At 37.4% G+C, this 17704-nt stretch overlaps 1 protein-coding gene across 12 annotated transcripts in view; it reads right to left on the reverse strand.

The window, feature by feature from the left end:
* The window catches only part of TRIM37 (tripartite motif containing 37), a 51606-nt gene that overhangs the window by 27851 nt on the left and 6051 nt on the right, over positions 1-17704 (reverse strand). For 9 of the 12 annotated variants that reach the window (XR_006276259.1, XR_005289333.2, XM_043499632.1 and 6 more), the window contains 8 exons: positions 17211-17327; positions 14120-14207; positions 13496-13618; positions 11902-12025; positions 9400-9467; positions 6876-7000; positions 4654-4704; positions 2416-2497 (listed from right to left, as the gene is read on the reverse strand). Coding sequence is in view for 10 of the 12 variants with exons in the window: in XM_043499632.1 (XP_043355567.1) it covers positions 2416-2497; positions 4654-4704; positions 6876-7000; positions 9400-9467; positions 11902-12025; positions 13496-13618; positions 14120-14207; positions 17211-17327 (778 nt within the window). In the remaining 2 variants the exon portion in view is untranslated. Of the gene's footprint in view, positions 1-2415; positions 2498-4653; positions 4705-6875; positions 7001-7805; positions 7885-9399; positions 9468-11901; positions 12066-12169; positions 12234-13495; positions 13619-14119; positions 14208-17210; positions 17328-17704 lie in introns of those variants that run through there. The other 3 variants (XM_043499634.1, XM_043499635.1, XM_043499636.1) reach the window with 3 other exon arrangements.

Here is a 17704-nt window from a genome sequence, read left to right on the forward strand (position 1 = left end):
TCCCTCACAACGGTGTAAGCCAAAGATTAAGTGTTAGTCTTAACCTGAATTTCCTGGGTTTTGACAATGTGTCATAACGTACCATTGTTTAAAAATGGCATTTTTATACCTTTTGACAATGTCACATACAGGGTTGATCCTGACTAAGATATAGCTGTTGCTGTATTCAAATCAGTAAACTATAAGAAAATTTTTACTCCATTGACAATTTAAACAGCACCCAGAGCTGCCTTAAAGAATTGACCAAACGGGAGGATTGGGGAAAGGCAAATCTCAGAGCTCCATGTTCCAACATTCATGCAGAGCCAGTGCCAATGTGGTCTGAATGCTGCACTTCAATGAGAGTTCGTAAGAAATATCATTCACACTGGATATTTCTTCACTGATACTTCTTCAGTGATGGAGATCAGACAATGTACAAGAGAAATTCCTCTCAGAACACAAAACCCTCTCCTCCTCCCAACTTCCCAAAACAGTTTCAGGTAATGAATGTGTGCGCACACACAGACCCAACTATGTATGGGTATAAGTACAACAAGTAGTAAACTAGTTTAGGTCCCAATCCTGCAAACAATTAAGCACATATATATTATAGGTGCAACATGTAGCAACACCTATTAAGGCTGCACAATACTTGTCACTATAAAACCCTGTTTTCTGTTGTTTATTATAACTTTGTCAAACTAACAATTTGGCTGAAATTTTCCACTTGCCTCAGGCCGAATTTTACTAGAAAATTTCAGTCATTTCTGAGAATGAGGCTAAAGAAAAAACACGTTTTGCTCACATTAAATTGTGGAGATCTTTTCTTTGAACAGCTCTAGTGACCCATGCCGTGACCAGAGACTTGAAATTTGGCAGGCATAGCTTGCGTCAGGAATAAGCCTTTTCCCATCCCTGTGAAAATCTGCCCCTTTGAAAAACTGGTTTGCACGCGTTCAGTAGACTTCTTTACTAAGCATGCTTGAGCCTCTCAAAGCTCCTAGTGCTCAGAATGCATGTGTGCCATCCTCACAGAGCAACTGAGCATGCTCCACCTCAGGGCTACAGAGGCTCAGAAGCACTTTTCCTACAATTGCTGATCCTGGATACTTTGAGCCAGGGAGGAGCTAGGCTCTAAGTGAGAGCAGGGAGCCAGTCTCCTTTCCTCTCCTCTAAAATGACCCCTCTGCTGGGCCAAGGTAGAGCAGAGGCAGAAGGCACCTGACTTGAATACAGAGGAGACAAGAGATGAACTGAGGGGCAGAGAAAGCAGTAGACTGGGACAAGGAGCCTGGTGAGACTGGAGGGATAAGGAGGGAAGAAAGAAACTAACAGTTGGGGGAGTGGGAAGACTGGAATAAGCTGGGCAAGGAAACTGCGAAAGAGCTGGAGACACACACTGACATGAAGTCGGGGTATAGAAGGAGACCTGGGACTCACTGGGCAAAGAGAGAACGGGAAGGAGCTGTAGATGGAAGACAGATTGGAAGAGGAGTCCTGGTAGGGAGAAGGAAGACACTCTGAAGAGACAGACTGGATGAAGAAGTGAGAGGGGGCAACTGGGACTGGTTAGGCAAGAAGACTGGCACTTAGATGAGAAGCCTGAGTAACAGACAGTGGACTGGGTACACAAAAGGAATGAAACAGAGCCAGGACTGGTACAGGGAAAGGTTAGAGGGGACAAGCTTGGGGGAGACTGGCAGAAGTCTTTGCTCACTACAGTACACTCCCCTTAGGAGCCTGGAATGGAACCCAAGATTCCTGAATCTCCCCATTCCTCTTCTGTCAGCAAGTATCTGTGAAATCCAATGGGAAAGTGTATGTCATCCCCCTCTAGTGTAGTCCATATAACAGTATCTAGTTCTTATACAGTATTTTACATGAGTACGTCTCAATTTGTTTTACAAAAGGAGGTCAATATCATTACCCCCATTTTACAGATGGGGAGACTGAGACACAGAGAAGGGAAGTCACTTCTCAAAGTCACTTCCCAGTAGGCCAGTGGCAGAGCTGGTAATGGAATCCAGATTTCCGAAGTTCCAGTCGAGTGCTCTAGGCCACACTGCTTTCCATAGGGAATGGCAACTTACAATTATTATCAATCACTTCATTAGTGACCACGATCTGCTGATAAGTCATATGGTGTCTATATGACATCACTTGATGAAATTTGTTTTGTTTTGTTTTTTAAAACTAGGAAATCACACATGCACACACAAAACTATCTTAAAAGAATATTAAAGTTGCAAAGTCAAATACTCAAAAACTAGGAAATGCCTGAAGTAAGGTTACCTGTCTACATGAGCAGCGATATGCATGTGCTTAAGAGTTTGCACGATTGGGGTCTAAACTAGCTCGCTATCTAATGTATTTATACCCGTGGATAAATTTTTGTTAGGAAAAATATTTTTAAAAAAGAGTATACAAACTCACTGGATAAACCTTTAGTCGCCAGCAAAGCCCTGACACTTGAAGAGGTGGACTGTACACAGGATCTGCCCGCTGGCGCAAAGTGCTGTTGAAAGAAGGGATGAATATTCAACAGTGAGATGGAGCAAAACCCTATCTGGGGAGACGACAGAGAATAAATATCATTCCATTTACATGTTAGAACTATCCATTGTTGCACCACATAAAATGCAGTAGCATGTTTTGAAGCTATCACAGCAGTTACAGATGGAAATGACCCATTACTTCATCTAATCTATTTCCATGCAGCCAATTGTTCCCTATTATACTTTATAAAACTTTTTTTTTTTTTTTTTTTTTTTTTAATTTCCAAGCAGCCAGACCACCACAACATCCCTTGGGGCTAATCCACTGCCTAATATATCTCATTATTAGCAAAGTTCTTCTGATACTTATCCCAATTTTCTCTACATACTATCCCACTATTTAGTGTTATCATAACATACCACACTAATAATTCCACTCCAAATATATAAAGAGCATAAGCAGCAGAGATGCAGACTTTTGTTCTTTCCCCACTACTCAGATATCTACTAACCAGGCTATATATAGTTAACTCTTAATCTTTCCTTTTAAGAAATCATCTCCTCCACTCCTTCACTTCCACCCCTTTATTTTGGTGCTTTTATCTGAACTCGTTTGGCAATGCTGTTCTGGTGATGCAGTACCCATAACTATAACCCTAGTGCAGTCACACAGGAGCCATACAGAGAGGAATTTCTCTCTCTGCTCCATGATGTGATGCCTCTGCATGTGCAGGACAAAAATGCATGATTATTTTTCCTTCCTATGGTACAGATCCACTATCACACCCTTATATCTTTCAGCCATTATTGCTTCCCAGCTTTTTCCCCTACATTTTCCCCAATGAAAGTTTGTTTTAAGTTTGCCCTCCCACCCTACTTCCCCACAAATGTATTAGCAGCAATTGTCCTTAAATCTTCTACTAGCTATGTTTCCAACCAGTCTAGGTACCTTTGTATTATTTCTTTGTCCTCAATGGTTAATTATTTGTGTTACCATAGTACCTAGGAACCCTAGTCAAAGATTAGGACCTCACTGTGCTAGGCACTGCAGCAACACAAAACAAAAAATGGTCCCTACCACAAAGAGTTTATAATCTAAGTATAAGACAAGAGACAAACAGGTGGATACAGACAGACAGAGGAAAAGAAGGAAACAATGAGACAACACTAGTCAGCATGATTTGCAGTGATCTCAGCACACCAATAATCTAGCCATTGTCAAATTTCTTGTAGGCATCACAGAAAATGAGTTTTGAAGGAGGATAATGCATTAGTTTTATAGATGCTTATGGACAGCTTCTCCCAAGCACGAGGAGCAGGATGGGAGACAGCACAAACAGGCTTGTTTGAAAATATAAACAAGTTGAGTGATGGAAGCTGGCTTTGTGGGCCAATAGAGAGGCAGGAGCCAACCTTGATAGTGAATGAGAGATGACGGTAAGTGGGGATAAACTGGTATGAGAAGAGTCTAGGATGGAACTGGAGAAGAGGAACTGCAGACAGCAATTGTAAACAGAGCATACAGTGATCTTAGAGACAAAAGAGGTGGTTGCTGGAGAGGCAAGTGGAATAAGGGATGGGATTTTACAACGGAAGAGATTAAAGCATGCTTTTATTGTGAGAGGGAAAAAGCCAGAGGAGAGTGAGACGTTTAGTATAAGAGTGTTTGCAACTTTTCAATCTACTTTCAATTTTCACTACTCACTAAAATAAGTCATAATTCACAGGAAATTGCCCTATAAAGTTCTACCCTCAAATATTACTTCTAATTTAATCAAAATATTCTAAAATTAATTCTTTAATGGCTGCATTAACAAAAAAAAATCAACATATCTAGAAAGATGCAAAACTTGCAAGCTGAGCAGAATTTTAAGTGCCCATGTAGAGATCATGTAAATGTTTCTTGCAGATTTTTTTAAACTTGTGGGGTGATTAGAGAGAAGTAATTTTCCTTCAGCATGGAATTTTTTTTTAGCAGTCAGTTTACTGAACTGGTGGCTACTTTTTCTGTTCACTACTGGAGACAAAAGTCAAGAGATTTGATTCAGTTCCTCACACTTGCACACAGGTATCTTGTGGTTTTCAATAGGTCTATTCAGTGGTTTATACCTAATATAGAACAAATGAAAAACACACTCCTTGACATTCATGGTAATTTCTTAGGACACATTCCTACCTGAAGTTTTCCAAGACAAAGGTGGTTGAGTCATAGGCTGGTACTAATTCACTGGGGAGAAAACACAGTAGCAGAGTTGAAGAAAGTAGCGGTAAATCAGAGAGTGGGATTTTCACAAGTGTTTAAGTAACTTAGAAGCAAGCACAAGTCCCATCAGGGCATCAATAGGACTTGCACTAATCACTTAAGCACTTTTGAAAATCCCACTCAAGATCTTTAAAAGGACATAAAGGTTATTAGGCTAATAGTTATACCACCACAACATTGGTCATGTCTCTAGAAAACAGAACATAAGTACCACTGTAATTATTTTTCTTTTTTAATTGCAACTTCTGAAGACAGTAGTAGCTATACCAATGCATGTTAACATTCTACTATATTACATACATCCTGGGTAGATATTACAATTTTAACTATATCTTTAGCAGCAACAACTGATTTTGAAGGGTGTGAAAATGTTTTTATTTAAAATGAGTATCAGAATACATTAATGTATTATCTACATGTGCCATTAGTAACATCTGGGATTACTGACAAATTTTAAGACTCAATTTATTTTTCCTCTTGTTAAATTGTACGTGGTTTGCATTTCCTTCAGTTTGGAAATGAAAACAGATGTGTACATTCCAGTTTACTCTAGGGTCCTGTTGAATTATATAACCTCTCATCTGGTAAGGAAGAAATACAGTTTACACAGTGGTAATACACTTTTAGAAAACACCAAGGAAATCAGCTACATTATGCGAACCACAAAGGCTTTGCACAAGTTTATATATAAACAAGAATTCAAATTTAAAAAAAAGATTGCTTTTAGAGGGTATTTTTAGAGCACACAGGACGTCTGTGGGCTTCAAGTGTCAGAACTATCTTTTTAATCTTCACCCACCCAGTGGCACTGCAAGCATACATATCCCTCTTGTCCCTTAAGCAAGATGAAACAGGAACAACTGTGGTCGGGGCAAGGTGGACAAGAAGTCTGAAAATGATCAATTATTAACTTTAGAAAACCTAACATGATTTTCCTTGAGACAGCAAGGGATGACGATTACTTAACTAAGGCAAATCTAAAACTACAGATTTTTAGTATTTAAAGAGAAGAAACTGCTTTGTGGCTGGAGAAACAAAACAACCGAAATATATCATGTTTCAGTGCAGACCTCTAGCAAAAGAGACCATCAGTTGCTATCACCTCCTTTAAAATAAACATTTACTTTTAAAAATTTCTCTGTAATGAATTTAAGTAGTCATTTCACAGTGAACACACTTCAGGGTATTCTTTTCCAGGCTATATTTTAAAAGCCTGCCAAACTGATGTTTGATTGATATGGTTAGAAAGATGTGACTAATTTTAAAATTACTCAAATGCAAAATTATCTCCAAATGTTATAGAAATCCTGCATGTTCATTTTAAATGTAAAATGCTGCAGCCACCCCTCGTATCAAGTGCACAGATTTCTGCATAAACCAGCACCAATGGCTCCTTTCTGAAAGTGAGTTGTGCCAGCAAATCATTTGGGCTTTATTATATACTAAAGGTGACTTGTACAGGCGTCACGTGAGACCTCTTCCATGTTTATTGTGCCACTTAAGCATTTGCCAATAAGAGAGCCCTACAATTATAGGCTGACTGCCCCCAATAGCAAGGGTAAGAAGGCTCATCAGTATTCAAATGATTCAAAACCTATTCCTTCACACCAGCTGGATCCCACTTCTAATGCTAGGATGTAACATCAATTACAAGTGGAGTCCTCATGGAGAATAAAAACAAGACTGAAGGAAGTAAGCGGAATTGGGTTAGTGATCGATTATTTTTAGCACATAGAAATAAATACAGACCCAGCATTCAGCCTGAGAAGCCAAGCCAATACTGGAGAGAAATCTTCCCCCACTGGCTACCACTGCAGTAGTCCTAATGGTTAAAATAGCTTTTAGGATGGATTTGGGGAGCTCTCCAGCACAAATCCTCCAGTTACTCCCCATTTCCCAACCCTCCAAAGCTACAGAAGAATTTGCTCTTACACTGCAATTTTTGAATATTTTATACTTTAGGAGAATTTTTCTCCATACTAACCATTCCACAATGCTCAAAACCATTCAGATGTTTGTTAAGTTAATTTTTTGTTTTGAGTTTTTTTTGTTTAAGACTAAACCAAACTGCTTTAATGTTTTAGCTTTCAAGGTCAAACAAAAACTTGCAAAATAAAGGAAATGCCAGGCTGTACCTTGTGAAGTCTGGAGGGACAGGAGTAGTGACAAAGGATGCCATAGGCTTCCGATGAACTTGCTGAAACATCATCAGAATCTCCGAGCTTTTTGATATCAACTCACTCTTACTGCATGATCGTAGCTGCAGAGAAGAAAGTAGATAAATTACAATATCATTAAGCCAAAATCTGTGGGTTTTCTTTAATTTTTTAAATGAAGATGTGTCAATACAAGAGGTAACATCTACTGCAGGTGCAGAGAGAAAGACAACAATAGTGCTTTCCATATTGACAGAGAGTTATGTTTGTTAGAGCTTCCTCTGAATTTGTCTGTTTTCAAGGTTGTAAAAAAAGTGGTGGTGGCAACAAATTTCCATATTGTTCCCATAATTGTTTTTACAAGAAATTAAATAAAATTAAGCCAGTGTTCTCTCTACTCACATGATTTTGAGGACTCTTGAACCCTAATGTGAGAATTATAGTGCTGTAGTATTTAAACAATTTTAAAGTGTTTTAAAAATTTCATTAGCAGCTACTGTGTACTCAGGTCACTTTTCAGTCTGAAGGTCATTTGTACTAGGTACAGGTATGTTTGTTTTATCTTGTCACTGCCCCAGGAAAAGTATTATAACAGCTGTGACCTCTGTTATTATGCAATGTATATGTGAAACTTGACTAGGCTTTGACATGATTAAGTTTAATCTATTATATAACCCAGTACATTAAGGAGGGTGTTTTACACTTTCTCTCCTTAGTTTTCTGTGGCACTCTCACTGTTAAACATAGTTTTATATTCATTTTTCATTCAGATGAGCTTTAATCCAATATTCAAATCAACTAATCAAAAAGTACATTATCTCACAAAAGAATTGGAAATATAAATGTAACCTCCCTTCCTTCAATTCAGCACACAAAGCCAAAATGTTTTAAGTGTGTAATAAAGTATACCTTATCAACACTAGATGCCTCAAGTAATAACAACCACTTCTGAACAAAGAAAGAGGGGAAATAATCTAATCTTGTGTCCTTTGAACAGCTGGAAACAGACATTTTAAATAGTTAAGTAGTTGCAAAAATAAACTAAATATACTCTTCTTCTGTATAATTGAAAGGCAGAAAAAGTGTGTCTGAGCTGTAAATGTAAAACTTTCTACCACACTCAGACAAGAATAATTATATGCATTTTTGATATTACATCAATAAAAAGAATATAAAATTTAAAGCCTCTTGACAACTGGTGCACGTATAATGTAACTTTTAAAAGAGTTCTAGTAAACCTCAGAAATTTGGGAGACAGAGACATCTGTCTACTGTATAAGAATCATGGCTACAGTAAATATTTGAAATATGACTTGTTACCTACCTTTTTTTGGGGCATGGTCTTATAGTTCCAGTTCACTGTATTTTAATGAGTTCTATACAATACAAAACTAAACAATCTATAATGAACTTTAATGAGTTCTATACAATACAAAATTTCTGGATTGAAATCTTTACCACATTAAAAGGGTGAAAAAGGTTAAAAAAAAGTCCTCATCTACAGTGGTCACTCTATAGCAAAAAAGGATTTTGGAATGTAGCGGAAACAAAGAAAATTAAAAAAACAGGCCCACATACAACATGTAGCAGGATTTGCTGAACACTAGCTGGTGCATCAGACATGAAAATATGGTTCTGAAAAAAGTTGCCTCAAGTGCAAGGGGCGAAGGGCATTTCCTTGAATTTGAATTAATACCATTCACTGGAACACAGAAAAAAAAGAATACAGAACAGAAGGTTAAGTGCATGCACAGAAAAGATTTCTTCTTCAGGAGCTTTGAAGATTTTTTTTTTTTTTTTGGCAATTTAAAGCACCAAGCAGTGTCATGAGAGAATTATTACACACAAGGCTTGAAAAATCCATCTGGGAACATACTAACTCAGGGCAAGCAGAAACTCTTCCAGGATTAACATCAACTTCTGCAGAATTTAAGCATTCACTTACAAAAAATTTCTAACCCTCTGACTGTGAGGGGGAAAAAAACCCCAACAACCTTCCAAAAGTGAACTCAGTGGAAAAAATACCAATGCTGTGCCATCTTCCCACAGCTGCCGTCTGAGAGCTCCAGAGCCTTTGCTGCATCTCATAACTTTCCAGAATTGCAGAGTGAAAACTGGCCAGTTCCGCTTTTTTGTTTTAATTATTGCTATTCATAACCTGTCGGCAAAAATCACTTGTGCTCCAAGCACTAAGCTATGCTAAATAAATGAATAAGTACTAAATGTTGTCTTTTCATAACTGTTAATTACTTCTGTACTAGCTGTTCAAAAGACAGAAGAGATTAAATAGAAGAAGGTTGTTCCTGATTTAGAGATGGAAGTCAGTTAGTTTTTTTTTTTTTTTAAAAGAAATTTTGGGTGACTTATCTAAACCCAATTCAACCTTCCTGATTAATGCATAATTCAGAACAACAAAAGAGGCAAGTTCATCAAGTGTCTTCATGTAGCTTCCAACATATTAACTGTGGGGTGGTGGTGGTTTTTTGTTTTTTTTTAAAATCACCTGGTGTTCTACTTCCTGCAGCAGGGACTCCAGAAGTTCAGTTTCTTGGGTGAGTGATGTCTTTTGACCTGTTTAAAAGAAATGAGATCATGTGTTTTGTGGGGATGGTGTTTTTGTTGTTGTTGTGGTTTTGTTTTTTTGTTTAAAGAAATGAACCTCCCTTCTGGAGATTGCTCTAAATTTAAGGTAAACGATTTCTAAATATATCAAGGTTGATAGAGAACACATTTTAAAGGAAGCCTGTCTTTTTAATTAGAGCTGCAGCGAATGATTCACTTGAGGTTTAAGACATTAATGAAGTATTCTTGGTGTCCCAGAAATGACAGAGGCTTTTGAGAGAAGAGCAGATCTGGATTTCATTGAACTCACTCTGACCAAACCTCCTTTTATAACATCTGAAATCTAATTCAAAAATCACTTTTGTAGGCGTTAAACCTTTTAAAGAAAAATAATTAAATACTGTAATATAGAAACACTATATTTAAACATCAACTACCATTAAGGCTGTGACAAGACAAAGAAGAAAGAAAAATCAACTCTTATTTTGAGTCTACAACTAGATTTGCTTTTTCTCAATCACACATTAATTCTTGTAAAGGAATCTGAGATCCTTGAAGAAAAAGGTGATATACAAGTGCAAAGTATTATTCTGTGTTAACCATTTAAAGAGGATTATCTTTACCTCGATTATCAGTACAAAAGGTTTTTTCCCCCAGCTCTCCTGCTGGTAATAGCTCACCTTAAATGATCACTCTTGTTACAGTATGTATGGTAACACCCATTGTTTCATGTTCTCATATGTTTCATGTATATAAATCTCCCCACTGTATTTTCCACTGAATGCATCCGATGAAGTGAGCTGTAGCTCACGAAAGCTTACACTCAAATAAATTTGTTAGTCTCTAAGGTGCCACAAGTACTCCTTTTCTTTTTGCGAATACAGACTAACACGGCTGCTACTCTGAAACCTGTCATATAAAGAGGGAATTCATAAATAGTTTAATGACTGACCTTCAATCACTGAACCACTAAAATTTTGCGATTGATTACAATATTCAGTATGATATGGTAAAGTGCACTCATTGCAGATTTTAACTTAGAAATAGTTTAAATTAGAAGAATTTAAAAGGATTTTTTTTCTAAAAATTAAGTGATTCTGTTAAAAATCTAGATAGGGTATTATACTTGTTATCATGATTTAGTCTCTATACAATATAAAAAAATATAGTAGTTTTGAAAAGATGCATTTAATACGGTCTGTATCCTTTTCCAGTATGTAAAGTTTGATTTTATATTTTCTTCTGAACAAAATTTCAAATGTCAAGAGTAAGTTTTCAGCATAGTTTACTATTATTTATGGTTTGTATTATATTTGGGCTTAGAGTCAGTCCGTATCGTCATGAGTTTCCAGTCTACAGATTTAGTTTTGTATATTGCATGACTAAATCCCTAAAAAAAAGTGTTCTCATCTCCCCTGTTTTCAAAGAGACCGATATTCCAATTTAGGATAATTATAATATTTAGCTCTTATACAGCGGTTAATAATGGAATGCAAGTATGATTGGAGAAGCTAAGGCAAAGTGATTTGCAAAAAAATCACACAAGTCAGTGGCAGAGTTGGGAATTAATCCAGGTCTCCTGATTTCCAGTCCAATGTTCTAGCCATTGAACCATGTTGTCTCCAAGAATGAACCTTAAGAGTCAATTGTAGAGATGTTTCCAATCTGGGACAAAATATTTCATTTAAAATACAAGTTTTATTTAAAAAAAAAATTATTTACAGAAGGAAACCCAAAGACTGCACTACAAATTGCTTTACACATAAGTGGAGTCTTATATCCATGTATCTCATGGGTTTTTTTGTTTTGTTTTTTTTTTTGTTTTTTTTTTAAAAAGCGTTATACAAGCATAAGTTCCCCTGGGTATACTCTACCTACTTCCCATTGTAAAAAGGTTAAATAGAGGGAGAGGTTAAATAGCTGGATCAAAGTCAGTGACAGAGTCAGGAACAAAACCTAGAAGTTCTGATTCCTCCCTGATATCCTGCTCTCGTTACTGGACAATATTTATTTAATTACCAATCTGAAATGCTACTCAGCAAAAATATTCCATACAGAAATAATATTTTTTAAAGTTAGGTTTGGATAGTAGATATCAGAGGTGACAAATTACAGCAATCAGGAAATAATACTTGGCACTTTACATCTTCAAAGTACTGTATGATCATTTATCCCAGCAAAATGGTACATGTAATCTGAGTTACTATACAATAGCTTTTCATGGAATCAAAACACAGTTACCTCTAACAAAATGCATTATATCACAGTAACCACGCAATTAACTAATGACACTGCTATATTTAGAAGTCTTCTGTCTTCAACTTGAAGCCAGGAAACTGCTGGAAGTGCAGTTTTATGTTTCTAGAAAAAAAAAAAAACTTGCCAGAAGATTTTCAACTTCAGTCTGTTTCTTCCACTTACATCAGATAAGGTGAATACCTACCCATTAGTGTTATAAGCTTGTTCTTCAGTTGAGTGTCTAATCGGGCAATCATCATCTCCACTGCATTCCTAATTTCCCGAACTCGCTCATCCTTTGCGCTGCGCACTGCTTCTACATTCCTCTCCTAAAGGTAACATACAAAAAGGACAGGTTTCAGAGTAGCAGCCGTGTTAGTCTGTATTCTCAAAAAGAAAAGGAGTACCCGTGGCACCTTAGAGACTAACAAATTTGTTAGTCTCTAAGGTGCCACGGGTACTCCTTTTCTTTATACAAAAAGGAATAATCTTCTGTTTTTGTCCATATCTCTGCCTCTCATCATACCCTGTCCATTTCAATAGAATGCTTTTCCCTTGACAAGGATTAGGAAATACAGAGGAGGGGGGAAATATATATTATGTAGAACAAAAATAGTTTATGTTTTAACTGTTTGGAAAAATAGGCCTCTGTGTAAACTTATGAGCAACTTAAAGGTCACAAGAGGATTCCACTGCTGCCTATAATTCTCTTCCCCCTTAGATTTGCTACTATGCAATTAGTGATATACATTTAGAAGTACTAATTAAAGTAAAGACATGCCAAAAGCGTTTTCTCTCTTTGGATAGCCTAGAAAAATTAACAGACTATCAAAATGAAGACTATTGTACACATCCAAAACTGAGTTCTTAAGATATATAGTAAGCCATTTTTGAAACTTTGTAAAAGTTACAGACGCACAGCATAACTGATAGTAAAACAGCAGAGAATGCAGTTGCCCTCTGGTGGTTGACTGAAGGTTAAACTAAAAAGTTTTTAGTTTTTTTCTCATCAGACAAACACAAGAGACTTGCTATGACAAATTAAACACTCTCTTGGAACTACTTGTTTCTTCTTCTGCACAGGGGTACTACATAGAACAAGTACTTTCTTGGGCAGAGCATCCATAAGCAGAAAAGGAAACACGAATGCACGCAGTTTACTTTACATAGTGCCTTTCATCCGGGAATCATCTCGACCATACACACATACCATAGCACCAAAAAAGGTCAGACATCTTTGAGATGAAGGGTGGCTAACTAACTAGTATGCACGCAGCACAAGAAAGAGAGAAAATTATGACCAAGAGAAATAGGCAGACTTCTTCTCTTACAGTAGTGTAAAAGGGATAGTATATGTCCATGCAGAGCAAACAGGACCCTGTTTTACTTTGGTTTCCAGCTTATTCAAAAGGTTTGCACACTAAACTGCACAGAGATCAGTAAAATCTCCCCTAGAACTGAGGGGCTGAAACACCCCAACAGAATTTCAGACCTTCAGCTTACCCCACTAAGGACTGGTACTTTTTGTACATGTAACACTATGCCAGTTACAGGTGTGTGGGTGCGCTTTTTTACTAACACAATCTTTAGCATGGGCAGAGTTATACTGGTATAAAAGGCGCCATACACCAGTATTCCAAGGCACCCTTATACTCATATGACTGCACTCATGCTATGGGAATTGTACTGCTTTAACTATATCACCTCCTACTTCTCTTATGCTATAGATAACCTGAATATAATCAACACATTATACAGGTATAAGAGGGTGGAAACATTTTGTTGGAACATTTTCTTACCACTTCTTGCACTAGACTGATTAGCTCCATGAGTCTCCTCCGAAGTTTTGCTACCTCCTCATTCACTTTTGTGACATGTTGCTCATAAATTTCAGCTAATGGCTTAAAAGTATGTCCTCCATGCTATTAAAAGAAAGGATCGACAGAACATCATATTTTAGCTATTCTCCATCCCTGTTAAATTAGGAGTTTTTTCCCCTTCTGTGGTACCATTCAATTTGGGAAAGATCCAGAGCAGATTGTCTGTAGGAAGTCTGTGTCTTTCACTTCCCTTAGTAACAAGTCTTGGATCTGGCTTCTGCACCAGAAATGCTTCCTGTAAAGAGCTATTTGGAGACGAAGCACTCATCCAAAATGAGCCCCAGCATTTACTGTGCAATACTTTGGCTAATTAAGTCTGGGGGGGAGAGGGGAGAAATGGTTTTATATTCAAAGAGATATACATATTTTGCGCTAACACTCCGGCAGAAAACTGAATTAGTGACACTCATCCACTTACATTCCCTAATATGAGGTGTGTCTGTCTCACTTGGGAATATTTAACTGGTACAGTATTAGATAGTTGGAGATCTGAGATAATTTCCTATTCTCCACGTGGACATAACACACTGTAAGCCTACTCACCATTCCTCCCCAGAGAGCACACTGGTGGCAGATACATTTCTTACATGTCCAGCAGAATACACTGAGTTTTTCATGGTGGTTTTCACACCTTAAAAAAACCAAAACAGTGATAGGAAATTACAGTGGTGCATGGAGACTGCAAAAGGTTCAGCAGCTTGATTTGTTTTGTTGACATAATTTTGAGAGCAAAGCACAAAATCTAGGAGTTACAAATGGTGTCCCAGCAGCCAACAGCAAAATTAATTAGCTGTGTTCTTCTTGCATTGCAAAGCATGCCATCGTTTTACTTCGTCTCCCATATCTCATCTTCCCAGGAAGTTTCTCCTGGAGGTAAGGAAGTGCACTCTGGAAGCTGGTTTTAAGCACCATCTTATCTGCATGGTATACTTTGCTTTGGTATACAGGCTTTAAATTCACTGATTCTAGAAGCTAAAAATTTCATATGATTGAAACGCCAACAATCTAGTAACTCAGAAAGGTTGTGTAAACCTAAAGTATTCTGAGATGTGAATCAATGTGGCATCTAGGTGCCAAAGTGAGGAATCAATATTTTAACTAGAAGGTTCATATGTAACAAGACTATTCTCTCAAAGTAAATGGCAAATGACGAGTTTCTTTAAACACAGGTTTCTCAGCTCCATTTAGCAATCTGGGTCAAAGATACTTGAGCAACTTGACAGGTTTCAGAGTAGCAGCCGTGTTAGTCTGTATTCGCAAAAAGAAAAGGAGTACTTGTGGCACCTTAGAGACTAACAAATTTATTAGAGCATAAGCTTTCGTGAGCTACAGCTCACTTCATCGGATGCATTTGGTGGAAAAAACAGAGGAGAGATTTATATACACACACACAGAGAACATGAAACAATGGGTTTATCATACACACTGTAAGGAGAGTGATCACTTAAGATAAGATAAGATAAGATCACTTATCTTAAGTGATCACTCTCCTTACAGTGTGTATGATAAACCCATTGTTTCATGTTCTCTGTGTGTGTGTATATAAATCTCTCCTCTGTTTTTTCCACCAAATGCATCCGATGAAGTGAGCTGTAGCTCACGAAAGCTTATGCTCTAATAAATTTGTTAGTCTCTAAGGTGCCACAAGTACTCCTTTTCTTTTTGAGCAACTTGATTTCCCTTTATGTTCCTTTCAAGTTATAAAAGGGCCATGGAGGCCTGGCTTTACTGTATAATTTTTATCAGTGCCAGACCCAGATGACAACACACACTGTTCAGGGATTCCCAAATAACGGTACGATACTTCCTGTCTATATGTGGCCACTGAATATAGAAAGCTGATGCATGTATCATAAGAAGTCCCAGCCTTCTTCTGCAGTAAAGGTGAAACTAGTCAGTTATAATACTGTCTCCAAGACTCTGTGCAAGATATACACATTCAGATGAATTCTTTGATGACTTTTTGTCAACCTAACTTTACTGGAAGAGTACAGAGACACTAGAATAATTAAAGAAAAAGGACTACTTACACAGAATGCAACAAATTAAATACACAAATTCAGTATTTCAATGTCTTAGTTGGCATACATTTGACTATCAGATAATTAAACTGGGAAATGTGACATCTGAAGGTTTGCTTTATACTAATCTTTAATTGTGGCTTCAACTAATGCTATCTTTTTCATCAGCTCAATTTTTTCTTTTCTGTACCTTTCTGCATGAAAATGGCTGATTTCTGAACCATTGGCAGTGGTTCTAAATATTGTTTTTTCACTACAGTGTCCCAGATTCTTCAGAGTCTGAGAGCAGGCTTATAAAGCACCATCACAGCAGATCTCTGAATGATGTCAATGAGAAGTTTGCACAAAGATCAAGGATGGAATAATGTCTTTATGCAGTTCAGAATAGTCACTTACCTTATAGTAACTGTGGTTCTTATAGACAGTTTCTCAGTGTGGACTGACCTCAAGGTACACATGTATCTTGAATGGGATCCACACGGACAAAAACTTGAAAACTACTATACTTTGTTATAATTATGAATTATTTAATTGCCTTATTCACCACTGCTCAGTGAGAAAATATTCTCACTTTGGGGAGAAAAAAACAAACTGCTATTCCTACCCTTCCTTTTTTCCCTATCCCCTTTCTCATCTTTGTACATCCTCCCTTATTTCCTGCTGTATTGTGACCATTCTTTGCAGCAACTCTCAATACTGTCTCAATGAGCTTTACTCCAGCACCTTTCTCTATTCCATGTGCTATAATGATTAGCAATAAAACAAACTGCACAAATCAGCAATATTAAGAAATATTGCAATTTGCAGTTCTCCAAAGGGGGATGCCTTTTTGCTGTGATATTAGCACTGTATTCTTCATGCTATCCAAGTATCAGAGGATGCCGGTATCAGAAGATTTAAGAAGTTGGTTCACATAGTTCTTTCTCCACTGTAGGAAATTCAAGGAGAAATGGCATTTACAAGCGACAGTTGCACAATACATGACCAATAAGTCTTAGTTATCCACATCACTGCAAATCCTACATGGAGGGATTTTAGACAGTGCATGCCTTAGACCAAATGTCATAGGCGAAATAAATACATAAAGACTTGTCTAGGCTTATGTACTAGCACATCCCGGAGTCCCTTTAGGTTTCTGAATGCATTATCAGAAGAATTTATACAATGTCCTCTTTGCTTTCATCATCTGGTGTCCATATGGTCACTGTGAATGGCTACGTGCAATAGGAAAGAGGCAGCCCTCCTCAATCTTCCCATGCCCTTCACTCAAAGTACGTTAGGCCAGGCTAATCCAACTGTAACTTTCAAGGTAATAAAACCAGAAAGACCTGTAAAGTCTTAGCTTTTAGTGCTACTTACAGAAACTGGTACCATTTCTAGAAATAAATAAATAAATAAAAACCCAGCTGCCAACCTCTTACCATCTTTCAGCTGGACAGCGTAAAAGGAAGCATACTTACTGACTGCTTCGATTACATGGTAGCACATTTCAGTTTTCAGTACTTAGGAACTACAATCCATTCCCTAATTTTAAGAGGGTGCAATTAAAGATCTGCTGTTTTTGAGACAAAACTACATTATCCTCAAATTTTAGAAGAGTCTATTCTACATACTTGTCTTTTTCATTTTCTTCATGCTTAGTGAGATTGCATAGTTGAAGTGTGTCAAGCTGTTGCGTAACTTCTTCTGCCCAACGACAGTTTACAAGTTCCCGTAGCTGGAGTGGGGCGCTGAAAAGAAAAAAAAAAAAAGAAAAAAAAAGAAAAGAAAATGCTGAAGTTAGATTCATTGACTGTAAGGTTGGAAGGGACTATTGTGATCATCTAGTGTGACTCCTGCACATTGCAGGCCACAGAACCTCACTCACTCCTGAAACAGACTCCTAACCTCTGGCTGAGTTACTGAAGTCCTCAAATCATGGTTTAAAGACTTCAAGTTGCAGAGAATTCACCATTTACGTAGTTTAAACCTGCAAGTGACCCGTGCCCCACGTGCAGAGGAAGGCAAAAAAGCCCCAGATTCAAGAACTCAGTTTCAGGATTTCAAGGTTCTCAAGAACACTAATGAAACGGATTGGTTTTATCAATTCCACTCTTTTGCTAGGAAA

The sequence above is a fragment of the Dermochelys coriacea genome, chromosome 17 (assembly GCF_009764565.3).
Source record: "Dermochelys coriacea isolate rDerCor1 chromosome 17, rDerCor1.pri.v4, whole genome shotgun sequence".
NCBI classification, from domain to species: Eukaryota; Metazoa; Chordata; order Testudines; family Dermochelyidae; genus Dermochelys; species Dermochelys coriacea.